This window comes from Stigmatopora argus, chromosome 1 (genome assembly GCF_051989625.1).
Source record: "Stigmatopora argus isolate UIUO_Sarg chromosome 1, RoL_Sarg_1.0, whole genome shotgun sequence".
NCBI lineage: Eukaryota > Metazoa > Chordata > Actinopteri > Syngnathiformes > Syngnathidae > Stigmatopora > Stigmatopora argus.
This window is the reverse complement of record NC_135387.1, coordinates 29495279-29515851: the sequence shown is the minus strand read 5'-3', so window position 1 is coordinate 29515851 and position 20573 is coordinate 29495279. Positions and strand designations below refer to the sequence as shown.

Genomic DNA, 20573 nt, shown 5'->3' with positions numbered 1-20573 from the left:
AGTCTCCTTGTGCCCTGCGATTGGTTGGCCTCCGATTCAGGGTGTCTGTAGTTAGCTAGGATAGGCTCCAGCACCCCCGTGAGGAAGTGGTGGAAAAAATGAATGAAAAAAACTGAATGATAAAACTGTTTATTTTTTAGCAATGTTATATATTTGAGTTTGTAATGTGATCCAACGTTATGTGGTTGTGTTTTATACATTTTTTGGAAATGTGATAATTATCGAGAAATTATTGTGACATTGAATTGAGCGCTAACCGTTCCAGAAAGAAGCTAAGCTAGATTGTTTCAGTCGCTGGCTAAGAGAGGAAAATACATTTGGTGGGACTCAATAGTGATGTCATACACTTGGAGGAATGGACATTTTCCACCTCCATTTTTTCCAGCAGATGGCTCAACTCCTTTTACAAAGGGAGTCGCGCGTTAACCATTTGAATTCGCTTATTTACATATTTGGAACCGACGCATAGTTCAACGAAATCAAGTTTATTCGTTGTAAGTACAAAATACGTATTGCATAACTGGCAACTTATATGATTTTCCTGTATTTTATACGTTTTTGGATCATTTCACAGTGTGTATACCGTATAACAACTTTTGTATGGGATGTTTTTTGTGAAACTGATCTCCTTTTAGCCATTTCGGCTCTAAACCGGATCGTCTCGGTCACGAAAACGTCATGTTCGACTGCTAATATTGTCATAATTTAAGCATGGTCAGTAACTTATGCCCTTTTCACTATATAAACACATATATAGTGTGTCAGCAAGCAATGTACCCAGACAATCAAACTGTTAGCGTCAAACAGCGACATCTACATAATCTTGAATTTACTGCATACAAAAGACAGTGTGTCAAAGTGGCGGCCCGGGGGCCAAATCTGGCCCGCCGCATCATTTTGTGTGGCCCGGGAAAGTAAATGATGAGTGCCGACTTTCTGTTTTAGAATGAAATTAAAATGAAGAGTATAGATGTATATTACATTTCTTGATTTCCCCCCCTTTTAAATCAATAATTGTCATTTTTAATCCATTTTTTTCTGTGTTTTTAGTTCAAAATTCATTTTGTAAAATCTAAAAATATATATATAAAAAAAGCTAAAATAAACATTTTTTAGATCTATAAAAAACTGAATATTCAGGGATTTTAATACAGTTCTTTTTATCCATTTTAAAAAAAATCTAAATATTATATCTAAAATGGTCCGATGTATTTTAAATTTCCTGATTTTCCCCCTTTTAAATCAATAATTGTCATTTTTTAATCCATTTTTTTCTGTGTTTTTAGTTAAAAAATCATTTTGTAAAATATAAAAATATATTAAAAAACGCTAAAATAAACATTAGTTTAGATCTATAAAAAACTGAATATTCAGGGCTTTTAATCCAGTACTTTTAATCCATTTATTTAAAAAACAAATCTAAATATTATATCTAAAATGGTCCAGCCCACATGAAATGTGTCCACTTTGGGCAATTTTTTGACTTTTAAGTGTGCCTTATGTGAGTAAATATGTGCCGTTTTGCATTTGTACAGTTTTTTTTTTATCACTTAAGGGGAATTGCAACCATTAATAAGGGCTAGCAATTGGCCAAGGTTGCCAGATTTGGCTGGTTTACAGCTTTTTAGCATGCTACTTGCTAAGGCCAAAACATCCAAAATTCACTTTCTGGAAATTTGCACACATTTGTGTTCGATTACTTAACAGACCTCTACTAAATTTACTACACTTTTCAAACTCGGGTTAACTAGGTTAAGCCGAAAACAAACTGTTTTTCTCTCCCGAAATGGCAACACACGTCATCTTTTCAAATTCCCCCCACGTCCCGGCGACGCTAATAACCCAATTTCATACGGCCCTCACGCGGACTATCAAGCAAATTACCCTCGGCGTATTAGAGGGTTCGTGGCGGGGAAACGTGGCGACTGCAAACCTTGTAAACACTTTAATGAAACTACTACTTTAATCCGGTTATTGGCCGTAATCAGGTTACGTCCGTCGGCCGTGTTTGCATACTGAGCGATCGCCGTCCGTCTAAACCCCCCCCCCACCCTCCACACCCGCGTCTAATCGCCGTCTCGGCACCCACTTGCCAAAATGTCACCGCCGTTTCCAGGCGCCACGGCCAGACGTGAGGCGGCGAGACTAAACAAAATGAGAATTTCTACACGGTGGCGAAGTGGACCTCGAGCGGGTACACAGAGGACACGCTGTTTGTTTTGGCCTTTTTTTCTTCTTCTTCCAGAGCTCTTATTTGAGCGTGGTAATGACCGCTTCACCCCGCCCTCGTGAACCCCCCCACTAACCCCCCCCTTGTCATCTCCTCACCCCCCTCCCCTCACACACACACACACACCCGGATGGACACGGCGAGGTAACGGCAGACAGGCGCGTGACTCATTAGGCATTCGTCCCCTAGGGAGTTCGCTGGGGGGGCGCGTGCGAGGGGGAGCTAGCGCCGCAGCTGCAGGAATGTCACGGGCGGCTTCCATAGTGTGTGTGTGTGCGCGCGTGTGCGTGTGTGTGGGAGGGTGTTAGCTTGCTAATGCTGCTTGGAGCCAGAGGCAGGCCACCTTTCAGGAAATAACGCAAGGGAAGTTAGGTGGGGGGAGGGGCGAATTTAATAAAAAAACACCCTTATTTATTTATTATTTTTTAAGAGCCCGGTAAAATATCAAAAATTATTATTATTTGCCTCAAAATTGTTCTCTCGGCTCATTTTTTTGAACTGCTTTAGCCTTATTAGGGTGGCAGGGGGGGTGCTGGAGCCTATCCCAGCTGATTTTGGGTCGGAGGTGAGGGAAACCCTGAAAAATGGTGGTCAGCCAATCACAGGGCAGGAGGAGGCAAATAAGCATTCATGCTCATGGTCATACCTAGGAGCAATTTAGAGTGTCCAATAAGGCTAGCCTAGCTAGCATGTGTGTTTTTCGAATGTGGGAGGAAACAACCAAGCTAAGGACAAATTAGCACCCAATTAGCCTAGCATGCATGTTTTTGGGCTGTGGGTGAAAACCGGAGTCCCCGGAGGAAACCCACGCAGGCCCAGGGGGGCAATAATTGATTTAAAAGGGGGAAAATCAGGAAATTTAATATACATCGGACCATTTTAGATATAATATTTAGATTTTTTTAAATAAATGGATTAAAAGAACTGGATTAAAATCCCTGAATATTCATTTTTTATAGATCTAAAACAATGTTTATTTTAGCTTTTTTTAAAATATATTTTTAGATTTTACAAAATTATTTTTGAACTAAAAACACAGAAAAAAATGGATTAAAAAATGACAATTATTGATTTAAAAGGGGAAAATCAGGAAATTGAATATACATCGGACCATTTTAGATATAATATTTAGATTTTTTTTATAAATGGATTAAAAGAACTGGATTAAAATCCCTGAATATTCCATTTTTTATAGATCTAAAACAATGTTTATTTTAGCTTTTTAAAAGTATATTTTTAGATTTTACAAAATGATTTTTGAACTAAAAACACAGAAAAATGGATTTAAAAAATACAATTATTGATTTAAAAGGGGGAAAATCAGGAATTTTAATATACATCTATACTCTTCATTTTAATTTGATCCTAAAACAGAAAGTTGGCACTCTTGGTTTACTTACTCAGGCCACACAAAATGATGCGGCGGGCCAGATTTGGCCCCCGGGCCGCCACTTGGACACCTGTGGTTAACGGCATACGCACCCGTGATTTTTCTTTTTTTTAATGTCTGAATGTGAAGCCCAGATATTTTTCTTGGCCGCTCGACTGTCAGAAAGAACGCGTGGGAGGCGATATTCATAGCGCTGCTTTTAGTGGGACTTTTATGAGAGACTTTTTTCCACGTCTGAAAGCCGGCTGACCACACACACCAAATTTGCGTGTGTGTGGGTGTGTGTGTGGGTATGTTTGCGGGGACTTCGTTTTAGGACCCCAACCTCGCCGGCCACGGGTGTGTTTTGATTGGCGTTTTTGCTTTTTAAAAGCTCCGGTGCGGAAGTGACGCCGGAAGAAAGGGTCGCGCTTTCCGGTGTGTGTGGGTTTGTGTGTGGGTATCGGGGTCCTTATTTTTATTGTGGGTGACCGTCAAACTCAGTTTGGTTTGTGAGAGCCATTTAAATGGGAATCAGATTTGGACTTGTTTATTTTTGGAACAAATATTTGACTTACCGTATTTTCTCGCATATAAGCGCACGGTGATTTTAAATAACTATAACATAAAAGCATTTATCTGCTCATCTTGAAATGTATACGAGGTCACGAGTGATCACTTACTTACGGGTTTGAATAAAACAATGAAAGCGTGCGAACCTGCCAAAAGTTAGATTTGTAATTAACATTCATTCTGTGTAAAGCCGCACCCTTAAAATTGCCTTAACCTCCAAAGAATGAAACTTGCAAGGAATGCATTTTTATTTTTTTCTTTGATATTTAGGCTAATTGGGACCTGATGAGTGTAAAAAGAATTATATTTTTATTATGTTCGCAGGCGGCTTTAACGTCAACTCGATTTCACGTGGGCCGGACCATTTTAGATATAATATTTAGATTTGTTTTTTAAATAAATGGATTAAAAGAACTGGATTAAAAGCACTGAATATTCAGTTTTTTAATAAATCTAAAGCAATGTTTATTTTAGCTTTTTTAAAAATATATTTCTAGATTTTACAAAATGATTTTTGAACTAAAAACACAGAAAGTCGGCACTCATGATTTACTTTCCCGGCTCTTGTAGTATAAAATTTAACATTGTAGTCTTTTACAACCAAAAATATGATGTCCACGCATGTGGACGCCAGGTCATAGTAGCTTAAAAATAGTTGTTTTACAATTTCTCTCGCGTATAAGCCGCCCCCTGATTCACAATTTTCACCTGCTTATTCATGGTTTTAATAGGGAGTACAAATGTGTTACTTTAAAGGGAAAATCTTAAGATAAATCCAATTTCTGAAATACTGTATGAATCGAAAAGTTGTTGCCTGCACGTAGATAAATTAAAAAAGGAAGTCATGTGAGCAGTACAACCAGGAAGTGTGTCCGTAGCGGTCTAGTTGTCGTCCCTAGGTAAAATGGCGGCGCCCTGAGCGAAGCACAACTGAGTTTTTTTTCAACTTTTATGCAAGATACGGTTAATTTTTTTTCTTAAATTTCATTCATCGACGTCAAAATACATTTTGTTTAGAATTTTAACTGTTTCTTTTTTCTCTAGTTTGAAATAAATGACCGTATCGGCCGCATTGTCTTGCGTCATGGCGTAATGGCGCCATGGTGTTAAGGGTGTCATAGTGTTACGTCTGTCACGTTGCAGTTTCGTGCATGTCAAGTCTAATTTATGCGCGTATAAGCCGTACCCTCGATTCAGTCATCATTTTTTTAGGCAACAAATACAGCGTATATTCGAGAAAATACGGTACTTGCCGCCATTGATGGCGTTTGCTCATTCGCCCCTCCCAGTCAAAATGGATTGGGTGTCTAGTTTGAGAAAATTGGATATCTATTGCTGTCAATGACAGGCACTGAGTTCATTTTGCATCACTTCCTGGTTATTTTAGGGTGTTTGAAGGTTACTTCTTGGCAATGTTGGCTCATTTCCTATTAATTTTGAGAGACTTGACAGGATGCTTCTTGTTTGTCAGCTGATTTTGCAGCATTTCCAGGTGGTTTTAAGGCATTTTACGGTTTGTTATTAACACAATGGCTGCCATTGAGGGCGCCGTTTCCACGCCAGGGGGAAATTAAGTACTTGGTCACACAAAAAGTCTAGTTTTATAGCGCCCATGTCGAAAAAAACGAATTTCACTGTTGCTACACTTTGAATGGGCTCGTACCAGATCAAGCCCGGGTGCCGTACGTTTGACACCAATGGTCCACACACCCGCATTCACAGTCTTAGTCACACGTGTGCCCAGACAAGCTATTCTTGTATCTGCTCTTGGCGTGCTCCGACTCAAATCCCCCGCTTTGGACGGGAAACGCGTCGTGTGAAGGCCGAGGACAGGTGTGCGTTTGTGTATTTGTGTGTGTGTGTGTGTGTGTGTGTATATGGGTGTGTATCCCTTTGAACTCATTGGCCGCCATTGACGATGACAGACGTCCCCTCCGTTTTGACCGCAATGAGAAAATAGATCAGATGTGGCCGTGGCAAACATACATGACCACTCATATAGCCAGTCCTCCCAGTCGAAAATAACTTGGACGCCCAGCGTCAGAAAGGAGTCGGATTGGGAAAATGCGGGTGTTTTGGTCTGCCGGAGTCGCTCCATTTTTTTTTTTTTTTTTTTAAACACAAAAGCCTCATCCCGCCGGCCCGCCCGCCCTTCCCAGAACCAAGCGCCAACCCGCCAACTCAAATTACGGCGCGGCCCACACGCAGTCGTCGTCCTTGGAGCGAAACCCGCGGGAAGTTGTGACGGGAAAGACACGCGGGGGCAAAAAAAAGTGCCTTTCCGCTGCGGTCAACGGAGGAATCGGATTGGACGGGGGGACTTTCTGAAGGATGTTTAAAAAAAAAAAAAAACGGAAAAAAAATTGGAAAAAAAAAACGTCCCTCACCCCCTCCCTCCCCCTTTTCTCCCCCTCCTCCTCCCCCCTTTCCAAACTCTGTTTAATGTCTGCCATTTGAGAGACTCCGGAGGGGCTGCACCTGTTTGCCTCTTGGCTAAGAGCCGCCCCACCCGACCCCCACAAATCCCTCCCCCTTGCCGCCTGCCTGGCTGCCACTCACGCTGCAGCGCCTCCTGGGAGGGGGGGAGAAATGGGGGAGTAGGGAGGGATCGCGTGTGGCGGAAGGGATAGCTGGAGGGCTGAGAAGCGGCCGGGAATGGGAGCGGCCATGTTGACGTAAAAAGGAGGAAATAAAAAGTCAGGGACCAACGAGGGAGGAATTGAACTTCCATATCCGCTTTGACCCGTTGCAAGTGCATACCTGGCAACCTGTATTTTATACGTTTTATATTGTGGATGCTGAATAACAACTTGTTATGTTTATATATTACTTTTTTTTAAAAATCGGCTCTCATCCAGATCGGATTCGTTAGGTTAGCCCGATGGCTAACTGGTTAGCGTGTCGACCTCACAGTTTTGGGGTCGAGGGTTCCATCCCGGGTCGCAGTTGGTGTGGAGTCTTCCCAGGGTTGCGTGGGTTTTCTGCGGGTAATCCGGTTTCCTCCCACATCCCCAAAACATTCATGCTAGGCTAGCTGAACACTCTAAATTGTCTCTAGCTATGAATGATTGGTTGTTTGTGTCATTGTGCCCTGCCATTGGCTGGCCACCTATTCCGGGTGTCCGCCTGCTTGGTGCCCAAAGCCAGCCGGGATAGGCTCCAGCACCCTTGCGGCACAGAAAATGAATAAATACATGATGAACAATGGCATGTAATATAAGTATATTTATATATGTGTATATATATATATATATATATATATATATATATATATATATATATATCAGCATGACGCTTATTTATATATTTATATGTATTTATTTTTTATTTTATTTATTCATTTATTGATATTAATTTATCTATTTATTTGTTTATTTATTAAATAATTTATATGTATTTATTTTTTATTTATTCATTTATTTGTGTTTGTTTGTTTACTTATAAATTAATTAATCTATTTATATAATTATTTACTTATTTATTAATTTGTTTATTTATTAACTTATTTATTACGTATTTATTTATGTTTTGTTTATTTATTCATTTGTTTATTTATTAATTTGTTTTTGTTTTTTGTTTACAGGTTAATTAATTTATTTATTTATATAATTATCTACTTATTTATTAATTTGTTTATTTCTTAACTTATTTATTACGTATTTATTTATGATTTATTTTTGTATATGTATTAATTTATTTTTGTTTGTTAACTTGTTAATTAATTTATTTATTTATATAATTATTCACTTATTTTATTCATTTATTAACTTATTATTTACCCATTTATTTATGTCTGAAATGTCTTTTTCTGTGTCTGTATTCTCAACCTCTTGCTATTGTGACAATGAAAATTCCCGAATACGGGATGGATAAAGTTATTTAATCTAATCTAATTTAACTATATTCTCTGTCCTGCCCGGTTTTACAGAATCGTGGGCGTCTAGCAGAGAAGCGCACCATTCCGCTGCCGCCCAATCGGGTGCCCAAGAAGGAGCTGGCCTCCATCTTCAGCAGCGACGACAGCGAAGGGAGCGAAAGGGCCGGCGGGGATCACGGCCACATCAAGCAAGAGGACGAACTACATTACAGCATCGTGCGTAAGAGGTAAGGGTTGCCAGATTTGGATGCGGGAAAAGACTATTCTGTCAACGTGCTTTCTTTTCCATAATGAAAGAGTAAAGTTGCTCACACACAGCAAAACATTTCAAACAGTGAGTCAAAGCGTGGCGACTTAGTGGTTAGTGCGTCGGCCTCGCAGTTCTGTGGTCTTGGGTTCAAATCCAGGTCGGTCCACCTGTGCAGAGTTTGCATGTTCTTGTGTGGGTTTTCTCCGGGCAGTCTGGTTTCCTCCCACATTTCCAAAAGCAGGCTGATTCGACACTCTAAGTTTTCCCTAGCCATGATTGGTTGTCCTTTTTCTCCTTGGCTCCAGCACCCCCACGGTCAAAAAATAAATTAATAAATAAACAAATAAATAAATAAACTAAATATAAATAGATGCGTAATAAATAAGTTAATAAATAAACAAATTAATAAATAAGTAAATAATGATATAAATTAATTAATTAATAAGTAAACAAACAAACACAAATAAATTAATAAATAAACAAATAAATATACATTATTTAATGAATAAACAAATAAATAGATAAATCAATATCAATAAATGAATTTAAAAAAAGACATATAAATAAACATATAAATAAATAAGCGTGATGCTGAAATATGTGTGTGTATTTATATATAAAATATATATATATATATATATATATATATATATATATATATATATATATATATATATATATATATATATATATATATATATATATATATATATAAATATACATCTATTACATGCGATTGTTCATCATGTATTTAAGCAGTTCAGAAAAAGAATGAATAAATTACCGTAACCAAGTGGTTAGCGAGTTGGACTCGCAGTTCTGGGGTCCTGGGTTCGATCCCAGATCGGTCCTCCTGTGTGAGGTTGACCCTGGGCTTGCGTGGGTTTTCTCCGGGTTGTCACATCCCCTAAACGTGCATGGTAGGCTAATGGGTTGTCCTTTGTCTCCCCGTGCCCTGTAATTGGCTGGCCACCAATTCAGGGTGTCCTCCGCCTCGTTCTAAAATCAGCTGGGATCGGCTCCGGCACCCCCCGCGACCCCAGTGAGGATAAAGGGGTTCATAAAATGAACAAATGAGAGTATTATTCACCATCACACTCGCAAAATAACAATCAAATCTCCCAAATTATTTTAATAAATGAATTAATTAAATAATTAAGTAATTAAATATATTTTATTTGTTGTTTTTGATGGGCCCTGATTAATTGGGTTGTCTTTTAAGAGAGAGTAAAAATAAGAGAACCTTGAAACAAAGCAAAGAGCCATATAGTTGCAAAATATGAACCGCATTCATTTTGCCTGGGAGCCGCATGTGGCTTGAGAGCCTGCTTTTTTTTGAAAAAGTAGATTCGTAGCTACGTTTTCTCGCACTCGTGTGCCAAAACCGGCGAAATGACCATGGGAGATTTTGACCGATCCTGACGGACATCCTTTCTTCCAGCCCATTTAACGAGATTGAGGATCTAAGCGCATGAAGTGATTAGTTAATACAAACAGAATAAATTAGACGAGGATTAATGGAAGCGAGAAGCGCAAGAAACTGCCTCCAAGCAACCTCGCTCAAATTAAATAAAAAAAAAAAAATGGCGGCAACCCAAAGTCAGGCAGTTCTAGGCGTCAAATTGGGAGAAAGTTGGACTGCGTAGACATTTCAAAGAGAAGATGTCGGAATCAAGGGTACGGCTTATATGCGCACTAATTAGACTTGACATGCACGAAACTGCGAAGTGGCTAAGACGAAATGCAATAATGTTAGACAATTATTTCAAAATAGAGAAAAGATAAACAGATAAAATGCTAAAGAACATTTATTTTGAGGTCTATGGATGAAATTTAAGAAAAAAATGAACTGAATTTTGCATAAAACGTGAAAAAACTCACTTAATCGCGCGCTCAGGGCGCCGACATCTTAGCTAGGGATGACAAACTAGACCGCTATGGACACACTTCCTGGTTGTACTGCTCACATGACTTCATTTTTGAATTTGTCTACGTTTTTGATTCATACAGTATCTCAGAAATATGATTTTTCTGCAGATTTTCCCTTTAAAGTAACACATTTGTACTCCCTATTAAAACCATGAATATGGAGGGGAAAATTGTCAATCAGGGGGCGGCTTATACGCGAGAGAAATTGTAAAATTCAACGATTTTAAGGCAATTTTAAGGGTGTGGCTTATAAGCGGAGGCGGCTAATATGCGGGAAAAAAAATCAAAATATACTAATTTCTAGCAAAGAGTTATGGTAGTTTAATTCAATTAATGTACTTAAAAATATATAATGCATCTTCCGGACTATAAGTCTCAAGTGTGACTTTATTTGTATTTTTTTTTAAATTATTATTCTTTTTTTTTAGGCTACATCTTTCGGTGTTATGTTATCATTTAGCCATCTAGCCAGTTGCTCTATTTTTTTGTTTGTTCTTGGTTTCAGTTAAAATAAGAATAGCGACTTATATATATATATATATATTTTTTCCTTCATTGTGTATTTTCCGACTCATAGTCCAAAATATTCAGTAATATTCTTCCTAAATGACCCGATAGCATGCGTCAAAAGCCCCCAATTGCACACATGCGCAAATCAAAGGCGGCTTATACGAGGGAAATTGTAAAATTCTACGATTTTAAGGCAATTTTAAGGGTGTGGCTTATACATGGAGGCGACTAATATGCGGGAAAAAAATCTAAATATACTAATTTCTTGCAAATAGTTATGGTAGTTCAAAACGACTCCTTATGTGACTGATTAATTTTTCATGAAAAAATATATAATGCATCTTCCGGACTATAAGTCTCAAGTGTGACTTGATTTTTTAAAATTTTATTTAATTATTATTATTTTTTTAGGCTATAATTTTCAGTGTTATGTTAACATATGCCCATTTAACCAATTGTTCTATTTTTTGTTTGTTCTTGATTTCGATTAAAATAAGAATAGCGACTTATATATATTTTTTTCCATCTTCATTGTGTATTTTCGGGCTTCTCCGACATATAGTCCAAAATATTCTGTAATATTCTTCACAAATGACCCGATAGCATGCGTCAAAACCCCCCAATCACACGCATGCGCAAATCAGGGCGGAGCCAAAAAGTCTTTAGCTCTTTGCAAAATAAAAATGCAACATCATTTCGCTCATTTTCCAGCCAGTGAAACCTTTACGTGACTCTTTAAAAGCGAATAAACCGATCCAGTCCGTTTTGGAAAATCCCACCGCGGATAAACATAACGCGGCGACCGTTCATTGATTAACCTTTACCGGTCCCCATCTTCATTATTAGCGGCTGGCGCTAGCTCATTAGCGGAGGGGATGTTTTTCACGTCTGGAGACTCGCGGACAGCACACCAACTGTGACGCCTTAAATGGATCCGCTAACCTCGTTTAAGACGCCGCCCCCACCCCCGCCACCCCCCCGACACTCGCGCCGCCGGCGCGTTAAGATGATAATGAATTTAAGGAACACTTATGACTAATATGTCAGGCTTTTTTTTTACCCTTTTTGAAAGGCGACGGACTCGCATCCGTCTCGGCCAAACGGATCTGGACGAAAGGGATAATGGGATGTCCGATCGCGGAAATGCCATTTCCATTGACCGCGGCGTCGTAAGTGAGTCGCGAAAGGGTCTTAACCAATCGGATTTGCCCGATGGATGTGGAAAAAATACCAGAGATGGCGCGGGTACGTTGAAGACGAACAGGGCGGTTCAAAATATGGCGTTTTGAAATAACTGTGATTTGCCGTCCTTTCGTTTTTTACTTTGTGTGCAGTAGGGATAGGATTACCGTATTTTCTCGCGTATAAGCTGTATTTGTCACACAAAAAATCACTGAATTGAGGGTATGGCTTATGTGCGCACAAATTAGATTTGACATGCACGAAACCGCAAGGTGACAAAAGACGAAACACTATGATGACACCCTTAACACCATGGCGCCATGACGTCATGACGCCATAACGCAATGTGGCCGATATGGTCATTTATTTCAGAATACAGAAAAGATAAACAGATAAAATGACAAACTACATTTATTTTGAGGCCTGTGAATGAAATTCAAGAAAAAAATAAACTGAATTTTGCATAAAACGTGAAAAAAATGTACTTGTGCCTGCCGTTGCTCGCTCAGGGCGCCGCTATCTTAGCTAGGGATGACAAACTAGACCGCTACGAACACACTTCCTGGTTGTACTACTCACACGACTTCCTTTTTTAATTTGTCTACGTCAGGGGTATCAGACTCTGGTTGGGTCGCGGGCTGCGTTAACGTCAACTCGATTTCATGTGGGCCGGACCATTTTATATATAGTATTTAGATTTTTTTATATATAAATGGATTAAAAGAACTGAATTAAAGGCCCTGAATATTCAGTTTTTTATAGATCTAAAACAATGTTTTTTTTTAGCTTTTTATATATATATATATATATATATATATATTTAGATTTTACAAAATGATTTTTGAACTAAAAACACCAAAAAATGGATTAGAAAATGACAATTATTGATTTAAAAGGGGGAAAATCAGGAAATTTAATATACATCTATACGCTTCATTTTAATTTGATCCTAAAACAGAAAGTCAGCACTCATGATTGACTTTCCCGGGCCACCGAAAATGATGTGGCGGGCCAGATTTGGCCCCAGGGCCGCCACTTTGACACATTCATACAGTAGCTCAGAAATAAGATTTTTCCTTCAAAGTAACACATTTGTACTCCCTATTAAAACCATGAATATGGAGGTGAAAATTGAATCAGGGTGCGGCTTATAAACGAGAGAAATTGTAAAAATCAACAATTTTAAGGCTAATTTGCGAGAAAATACGGTACATTGCTGTTCCAAGATGGCAGCGGGTTAGCATGTAGCTCACCTTGCCTTTTGCGTCAAAACCGGACTTTAACATCAAATATAACCGTTGATGACTTTAATAATTTATATGTGCAATTTATGATGAAACTAATTGTACCTGTAAAATAACAATAACGGCCTTCAATTCAATTCACATCACAATCTTCCAAATCTTGGTTAGTTATGGTCCAAAAATAACAAAAAAACAACCCGGTTTACTCGTTTATTTTCCATCCCATTTGAACATTGATTAAAAACTGCTGATAAAAGACTTTGGTTAATTACCCAGCAACCACCTCTCATGTCCTTCGGGTAAAAAAAAAAAATACATAAGCGTACCCAGACCACCTCATTTGTTACCTAATCACCGTCATTTATAATGAATGTCCCTTTAATATTATTGAATAGAGAAATCGAAAAATGTGAGAAAGAAGAACGCAAAACCAACCCACAGACTAATAATCATCTAAACGTGGTAAATCAGTTCTTAAAGAGACAGGGGACCCTATTTAAGTGAGCAAATTGAATTGACGCCACCAGTTCCAACCCATTTACTTTAAATTATATTTCATTTGCGTCCAGGCTTCATGAACATTTACCCAAATGACTCTTTCATTGAACTTCATAAATACATAAACCGGCAATAAGATACTTTGTATATATTTACACAGGTTGTATGTTATGTGGACTTACAGAGAGAAAACAATGTGTTAAAAATACTTTGAGAGCCGAACCCAAAATAATATCATCATATTTTTTGGACTATAAGCCAAATAATACACACAGAGAAAAATATATACAATGTATTTTCTCGCATATAAGCCGTATTTGTTGCTAAAAAAATGATGACTGAATTAAGGGTGTGGCTTATATGCGCACAAATTAGACTTGACATGCACGAAACTGCAAGGTGACAAAAGACGAAACACTATGACACCCTTAACGCCATGGCGCCATTACGCCATAACGCCATGACGCCATAAAGCAAGACAATGCGGCCAATACGGTCATTTCTTTCAAAATAGAGAAAAGATAAACAGATAAAATGCTAAAGAAAATTTATTTTGATGTCTATGAATGAAATTCAAGAAAAAATAAACCGTATCTTGCATAAAACGTGAAAAAACTCACTTAATTGCTCGCTCAGGGCGCCGCCATTTTACCTAGGGATGATAAACTAGACCACTATGGACACTTCCTGGTTGTACTGCTCACATGACTTCCTTTTTGAATTTGCCTACATGCAGGCAACACCCTTTTGATTCATACAGTATCTCAGAAATATGATTTTTCCTCAGATTTTCCCTTCAAAGTAAGACATTTGTACTCCCTATTAAAACCACAAATATGGAGCTGAACATTGTCAATCGGCTTATATGAGGGAAATTGTAAAATTAAACAATTTTATGGCAATTTTAAGGGATGCAAGAAAACATGGTGTACCCAAGTAACATTAGACCATAAATTCCATTTTATTGGAAACCAAGAACAATCATATAACTACAGTAATCCCTCGAATATTGCAGTTAATGTAGACCAGACAAAAATCGCAAAGTAGGGTTACCTCTTTAAAAAAAATCTTTTTACTAAAGTCCTGAGTCCTCAAGCCACTCTTGCTACTAAAGTAAAATAATACATATATATTTTTTTTAAGTTCATAAAAAAGTGAATATATATATATATATATATATATATATATATATATATATATATATATATATATATATATATATATATGTCTGGTTACTCATATGTCGAGGTACCACTGTATTCATTTAACGGAATATATGGAAAAAAAATAAAATGTGTCATTCATTGAGAGTGCGCCTTATAATGCGGTGCGCCTTATAGTCGTGAAAATTCGGTATTTTTTTTTTAAGTTCATAAAAAAGTGAATATATATATATATCGTATGTCGAGGTACCACTGTATTCATTTAACGGCCGATACATGCAAAATTTGCACACGATTCCAATTTAGCGTCAAAATATGAATTTGGGAACCCACTTTATAATATTTTTTAAAAGAGAGAATATGACTTCACAATTGTGGTTGACGCCATTGTCATACAAAGGCGATGACATCATCGATTTCAAGTTCATAGCAGGTTTCGACAAGTTTATTTTGATGTCGAAATCAGCTATTTTGAATGAGGCTCTATGGGTGAATGCGCTGTTTTGACGCGAGCCCCCAGTGGCAACCTCAGGTACTGCAACGAATTGAATGCCAATTTATTTTGCTAAATATCTTCCTTTTTTGTGATCCAGTTCTTTTTTAATAGGGCCAATTTGACTGAAATGTTCTCGCGCGACGGCTTAGCGTGTCGTTGAGTCGGTCTGCATTGGAAAGTACGCGTCTCCAATCCCGTTCTTGACCTCTCGAATTCGCTCGCTCTCTTCCCGTCCCTCATCTTCGCATCCCTGTAGCCCGTCTGTCAGCGCTTTGCCCGTGGCGCTGTGAGACGTGGCGCCAGAGCGCCGCCAGCGCCGGCAGCGCCGGCTCTCGCTAGCGCCTAGCGCGACCCCCGGCATCGCCACGTCGTCAGACTCGGCACGCCGAGGCCTCGACGGGGTAGCGCTTGGCGTTCACGCTGAGTCCTTTCCCGTCTCGGTCGCAGTTGGAGTTTCCTCTCGTGTGGAGAAGGAGCCCACGCAATCGTCTTGTGAAGGATTGTGTCATTTATTAGGCTAGGAGAAAACAACATGTGTGATGTTCCCCTCGCTTATTCATTCAGGAAAATATTATGGGATTGTAATACAGTGGTACCTCGAGATACGAGCTTAATTCGTTCCGGGACTGAGCTCGTATGTCGATTTACTCGTAACTCAAATGAACGTTTCCCATTGAAATGAACCTAAAAACAAATTAATTTGTTCCAACCCTCTGAAAAAAACATCAAAAACAGGATATTGGATTGGAAAAACATTTTTATTTGTTCTAATTTGCCTTATATTAACAAAGTAACAAATAACTAGTGATTTAATAGTACTAACATGTGTTTAATAGTACTAAAATTAGAGAGACTTTTTGCACGGCAACGCGCAACCGGACTAGATTCAGATTTGCTTGAAAGCAATTTTTTTGTCATCAATTAAAACATATCTACCAACATCTGCCTTTTTAAATACCACTCCACCCAAAAACTAAATATAAAAAATGTCAATACTCATTATTTTAATTAAAATGTGTCATTCATTGAGGTTGCGCCTTATAATGCAGTGCGCCTTATAGTCGTGAAAATTCGGTATAGACGGAGAGAGAGAGACTTTTTGCACGGCAACGCGCTACCGAACTACATTCAGATTTGCTTGAAAACAATTTTTTTGTCATCGATTAAAACATATCTACCAACATCTGCCTTTTTAAATACCACATCACCAAAAAACTAAACATAAAAAAATTCAATACTCACTATTTTTCATTTTTTTTAAAGACTAACAGGGAAATACAAACTACATTCAAATTTTCTATTTTTGAGGAATGGATTAAAACATATCTACCAACAAATGCTTTTTGCACGGCAACGCGCTCGTAACATAACATATTTTTTTTAAATGGACTTGGATTACGATGCAGAGACACTCAAAAATTAATCTAACCTTACACTAAACTTAATTCTAATTTTGTTTGAAATTTTGATACCTTTCTACTTTTAAAATTGGCTCTATTGGCCCCGCCTCCACCCTGACTTTCAGATGCCACCTATCGAGGGTTGTTTGCTTTTGTCTTCCCTTCAAAATATTCTCACAATAGAATAACGCACGACCACTTGCCAACAAGAAGTATTATATACTCCTCTCGTATTAGCGATCGTTCCGCCATTCGCACTAACTAATGGGGAAAAAAACACGGAAAAAATGCAAGCTCCGCCCAGTGCTCGTAGAGACATTACAAAGAGGGAGTTGCGACCAGAAAGACAGTAGCCATGATGTTATTATGAGCAATCTCTCGTGTCCACTGTCTGCTCGTATATCAAAATGTGTCTCATATCTCAAGATAAATATTTGCCCGAAAATTTACTCATATCTCAAATTGCTCGTATGTCGAGGTACCACTGTACTCTACCGTGACCGGACATTTGGCCGCCGGACGTTTGGCCGCCGGACGTTTGGTCGCCCGGACGTTTGGTCGCCCGGACGTTTGGTCGCCCGGACGTTTGGTCGCCCGGACGTTTGGTAGAACGGACTTTTGGTAGAACAGGTTCAAATTATGACAGAGTTTACTGTTGAAACCAGCTCTCAAAATTGTAATCATGAGGGAGAGTGAGTTTATTATCTAAATATCTACTGTATAATTTTGAGAGCTGGTTTCAACAGTAAACCCTCTGTCATGTTTGAACCCGTTCTACCAAACGTCCGTTCTACCAAACGTCCGGGCGACCAAACGTCCGGGCGACCAAACGTCCGGCGACCAAACGTCCGAGTACCGTACTCTACTTACTAGCGCTTGTCTGGGTCACTGACTTGTATGGCTGGAGTTGACCAGTTCAGGGAAGAGATTATGAGAAAATGGCCGATCATCTCCTTATTAGCGAGCAGGTCCAACAATAATGTAATACCGCACCCCCCACCCTCGACAGACTGGCATCCTCTGGGAGTGCTGACTCAGGTGACTGAGTCTTAAAACTCCAAGCGCTCCTCCATCCTCCAGGTCAGGAGGGTGAGTGACCTTGGCGATGAAAAGGGAGAGGGGGCGGGGCCAGACTTGGCCGAGGATCGGCTTCAGCCGCTCATTAGTCCAGGCGGGACGGCTCGGGAAAAGCGCGCTAATTACTCGGCTAACAATGCCCTTGCCGTTCGTGGCTTAGAGCGGCCGACTCGCCACGGGATAATAACCCGCTAACCTCCTACAGAAGTTCACCGTCGTATTATCACGATTATACTTTGATTGACGGAAACGGCGTGGCGATACGTTTTGCCGTAGTGCGTCGTTAGCTTAGCTCGCATTTGCGCGGGTCGCGGATAGGCGTTGACGTATATCACAGATTTCGTAGAGTTTTGTTCTCCCGGCTTCTAATTTGAAACTTCAAAACGCAGAAAAGACGTCTGTTATTACTCAAAAACAAGGGTGTCGAACTCAGTTTGCTTCGTATGGGATGGAGAATTTTACTTTTGTCCCATAAAGGTCAACTGACCGTATTTTCTCACATATAAGCCGTATTTGTAACTCAGAATATGATGACTGAATTGAGGGTGTGGCTTATATGCGCACAAATTAGACTTGGCATGCACAAAACTGCAAGGAGACAAAGACAAAACACTATGACACCCCTAACGCCATGGCGCCATTACGCCATGACGTCATAACGCAAGACAATACGGCCGATATGGTCATTTATTTCAAAATAGAGAAAATATAAACAAATAAAACACTTAACAAAATTTATTTTGGCGTTTATGAATGAAATTCAAGAAAAAAATTAACTTTATTTTGCATAAAACGTGAAAAAAACATACTTTTGCCTGCCATTGTTCGCTCAGGGCGCCGCTATCTTACCTAGTCTTACCTAGGGATGACAAACTAGACCGCTACGGACACACTTCCTGGTTGTACTGCTCACATGACTTCCTTTTTAAATTTGTCTTCGTATAGGCCACACCCTTTCGGAATGTGCAATCCAGCAGACAATCCTTTCGATTCACACACTATCTAAAAAATATTACCTACGAAGATTTTCTTTTCAAAGTAACACATTTGTATCCCCTATTAATGAATATGGAGGTGAAAATTGCGATTCAGAGGGCGTCTTATACGAGGGAAATTGTACAATTCAACAATTTTAAGGGTGCGGCTTATATGCGAGAAAATACGTTTTGGGGGTTGAATTTTCTATTTTATTGGGAACCAAGAACAATCAGATAACTACATTAATCCCTCAAATATTACAGTTAATGTAGACCAAATTCAACAATTTTAAGGCTATTTTAAGGGTGCGGCTTATATGCAAGAAAATACGTTTTTGGGGTTGAATTTTCTATTTTATTGGGAACCAAGAACAATCAGATAACTACAGTAATCCCTCGAATATTACAGTTAATGTAGATCAAATTCAACCATTTTAAGGCAATTTTAAGGGTGCGGCTTATACGTGAAGGCGGCTTATATGCGAGAAAATACGTTTTTGGGGGAGAATTTTCCATTTTACCACAGCAATCCCTCGAATATCACAGTTAATGTAGACCAAATTCAACCATTTTAAGGCAATTTTAAGGGTGAGGCTTATACGCGGAGGCGGCTAATATACGAGAAAATAACGTTCTCCCGTTCAAAATGGATTGGACGTCTTACGCCATATGAGCAATGAGTTAATTTTGTGTCACTTCAAGTAAATTTTGGATAATTTCCAATTGATTTTCAGGGACTTCCCGAAATGGTTCTGATTCGTTTGTCACTTCCTGTTGATTTTTAGGTGTCTCCAGGTTACTTCCTGTTGGTTAAGTGGAATTTTAACCTCTGTTATTAACTCATTCAATTCTATATGTACATATGAATGAGTGACGAAATGCCCGTTAAACAGAACAACCAGTTCGACACCCCTGATTTTCGGTACGCAGGCTAACCGAGGCTAGCTTAGTCATTTCCAGCACGCGACGGCCAACCGAGCGACACATTCTCGACGCTAGCCTTCATCTTTTTCTCTCGGCGTGCGGAAAACAACCCGGCGGGCCGCAGCCTGACATTAGGGCGGCAGCCTGTAATCATGAGGCCGTAAAAAAAACCCAAATCTGGCGCCCGCAAACAGTGTGGCGTCGTCATAGCGGTGGCAGCTAAGAAGCGTTCACCACTTCAGTCCCATAAACGCTGCTTTGCCGAGTCATGGCGGACCCCCTGGGGAGACTCTTCCACTTTTTTACGGGTTTGGGAGTTGACGCCACGTACTTTGTGACATTTCAAGACGCGTTGAAATGCATACCTGGCAACCTCGGCCAATTGCTCCCCTTATTGTTCATTCGTACATTTTCTGAATTGCTTTATCCTCAATAGGGTCGTGGAGGGGGTGCTGGAGCCTATCCTAGCTTAGGCGGGGGACACCCTGAATCGGTGGCCAGCCAATCGCAGGGCACAATGAGATATACAACCAATCACTCGTAGCTAGGGGCAATTTAGAGTACAGATGTCAAAGTGGTGGCCCGAGGGCCAAATCTGGCCCGCCGCATCATTTTGTGTGGTCCGGGAAAGTCAATCATGAGTGGCGACTTTCTGTTTTAAGATCAAATTAAAATGAAGAGTATAGATGTATATTAAATTTCCTGATTTTCCCCCTTTTTAATCAATAATTGTCATTTTTTAATCCATTTTTTCTGTGTTTTCAGTTCATAAATCATTTTGTAAAATCTAAAAATATATTTTAAAAAAGCTAAAATAAACATTGTTTTAGATCTATAAAAAACCTGAATATTCAGGGCTTTTAATCCAGTTTTT

At 39.2% G+C, this 20573-nt stretch overlaps 1 protein-coding gene across 2 annotated transcripts in view; it reads left to right on the top strand.

The window, feature by feature from the left end:
* Nucleotides 1-20573, top strand: part of samd11 (sterile alpha motif domain containing 11) — an 86442-nt gene that overhangs the window by 14440 nt on the left and 51429 nt on the right. For both annotated transcript variants that reach the window (XM_077615447.1, XM_077615439.1), the window contains exon 3: nt 8101-8276. In XM_077615447.1, coding sequence (XP_077471573.1) covers nt 8101-8276 — 176 coding nt within the window. The remainder of the gene's footprint in view (nt 1-8100; nt 8277-20573) is intronic.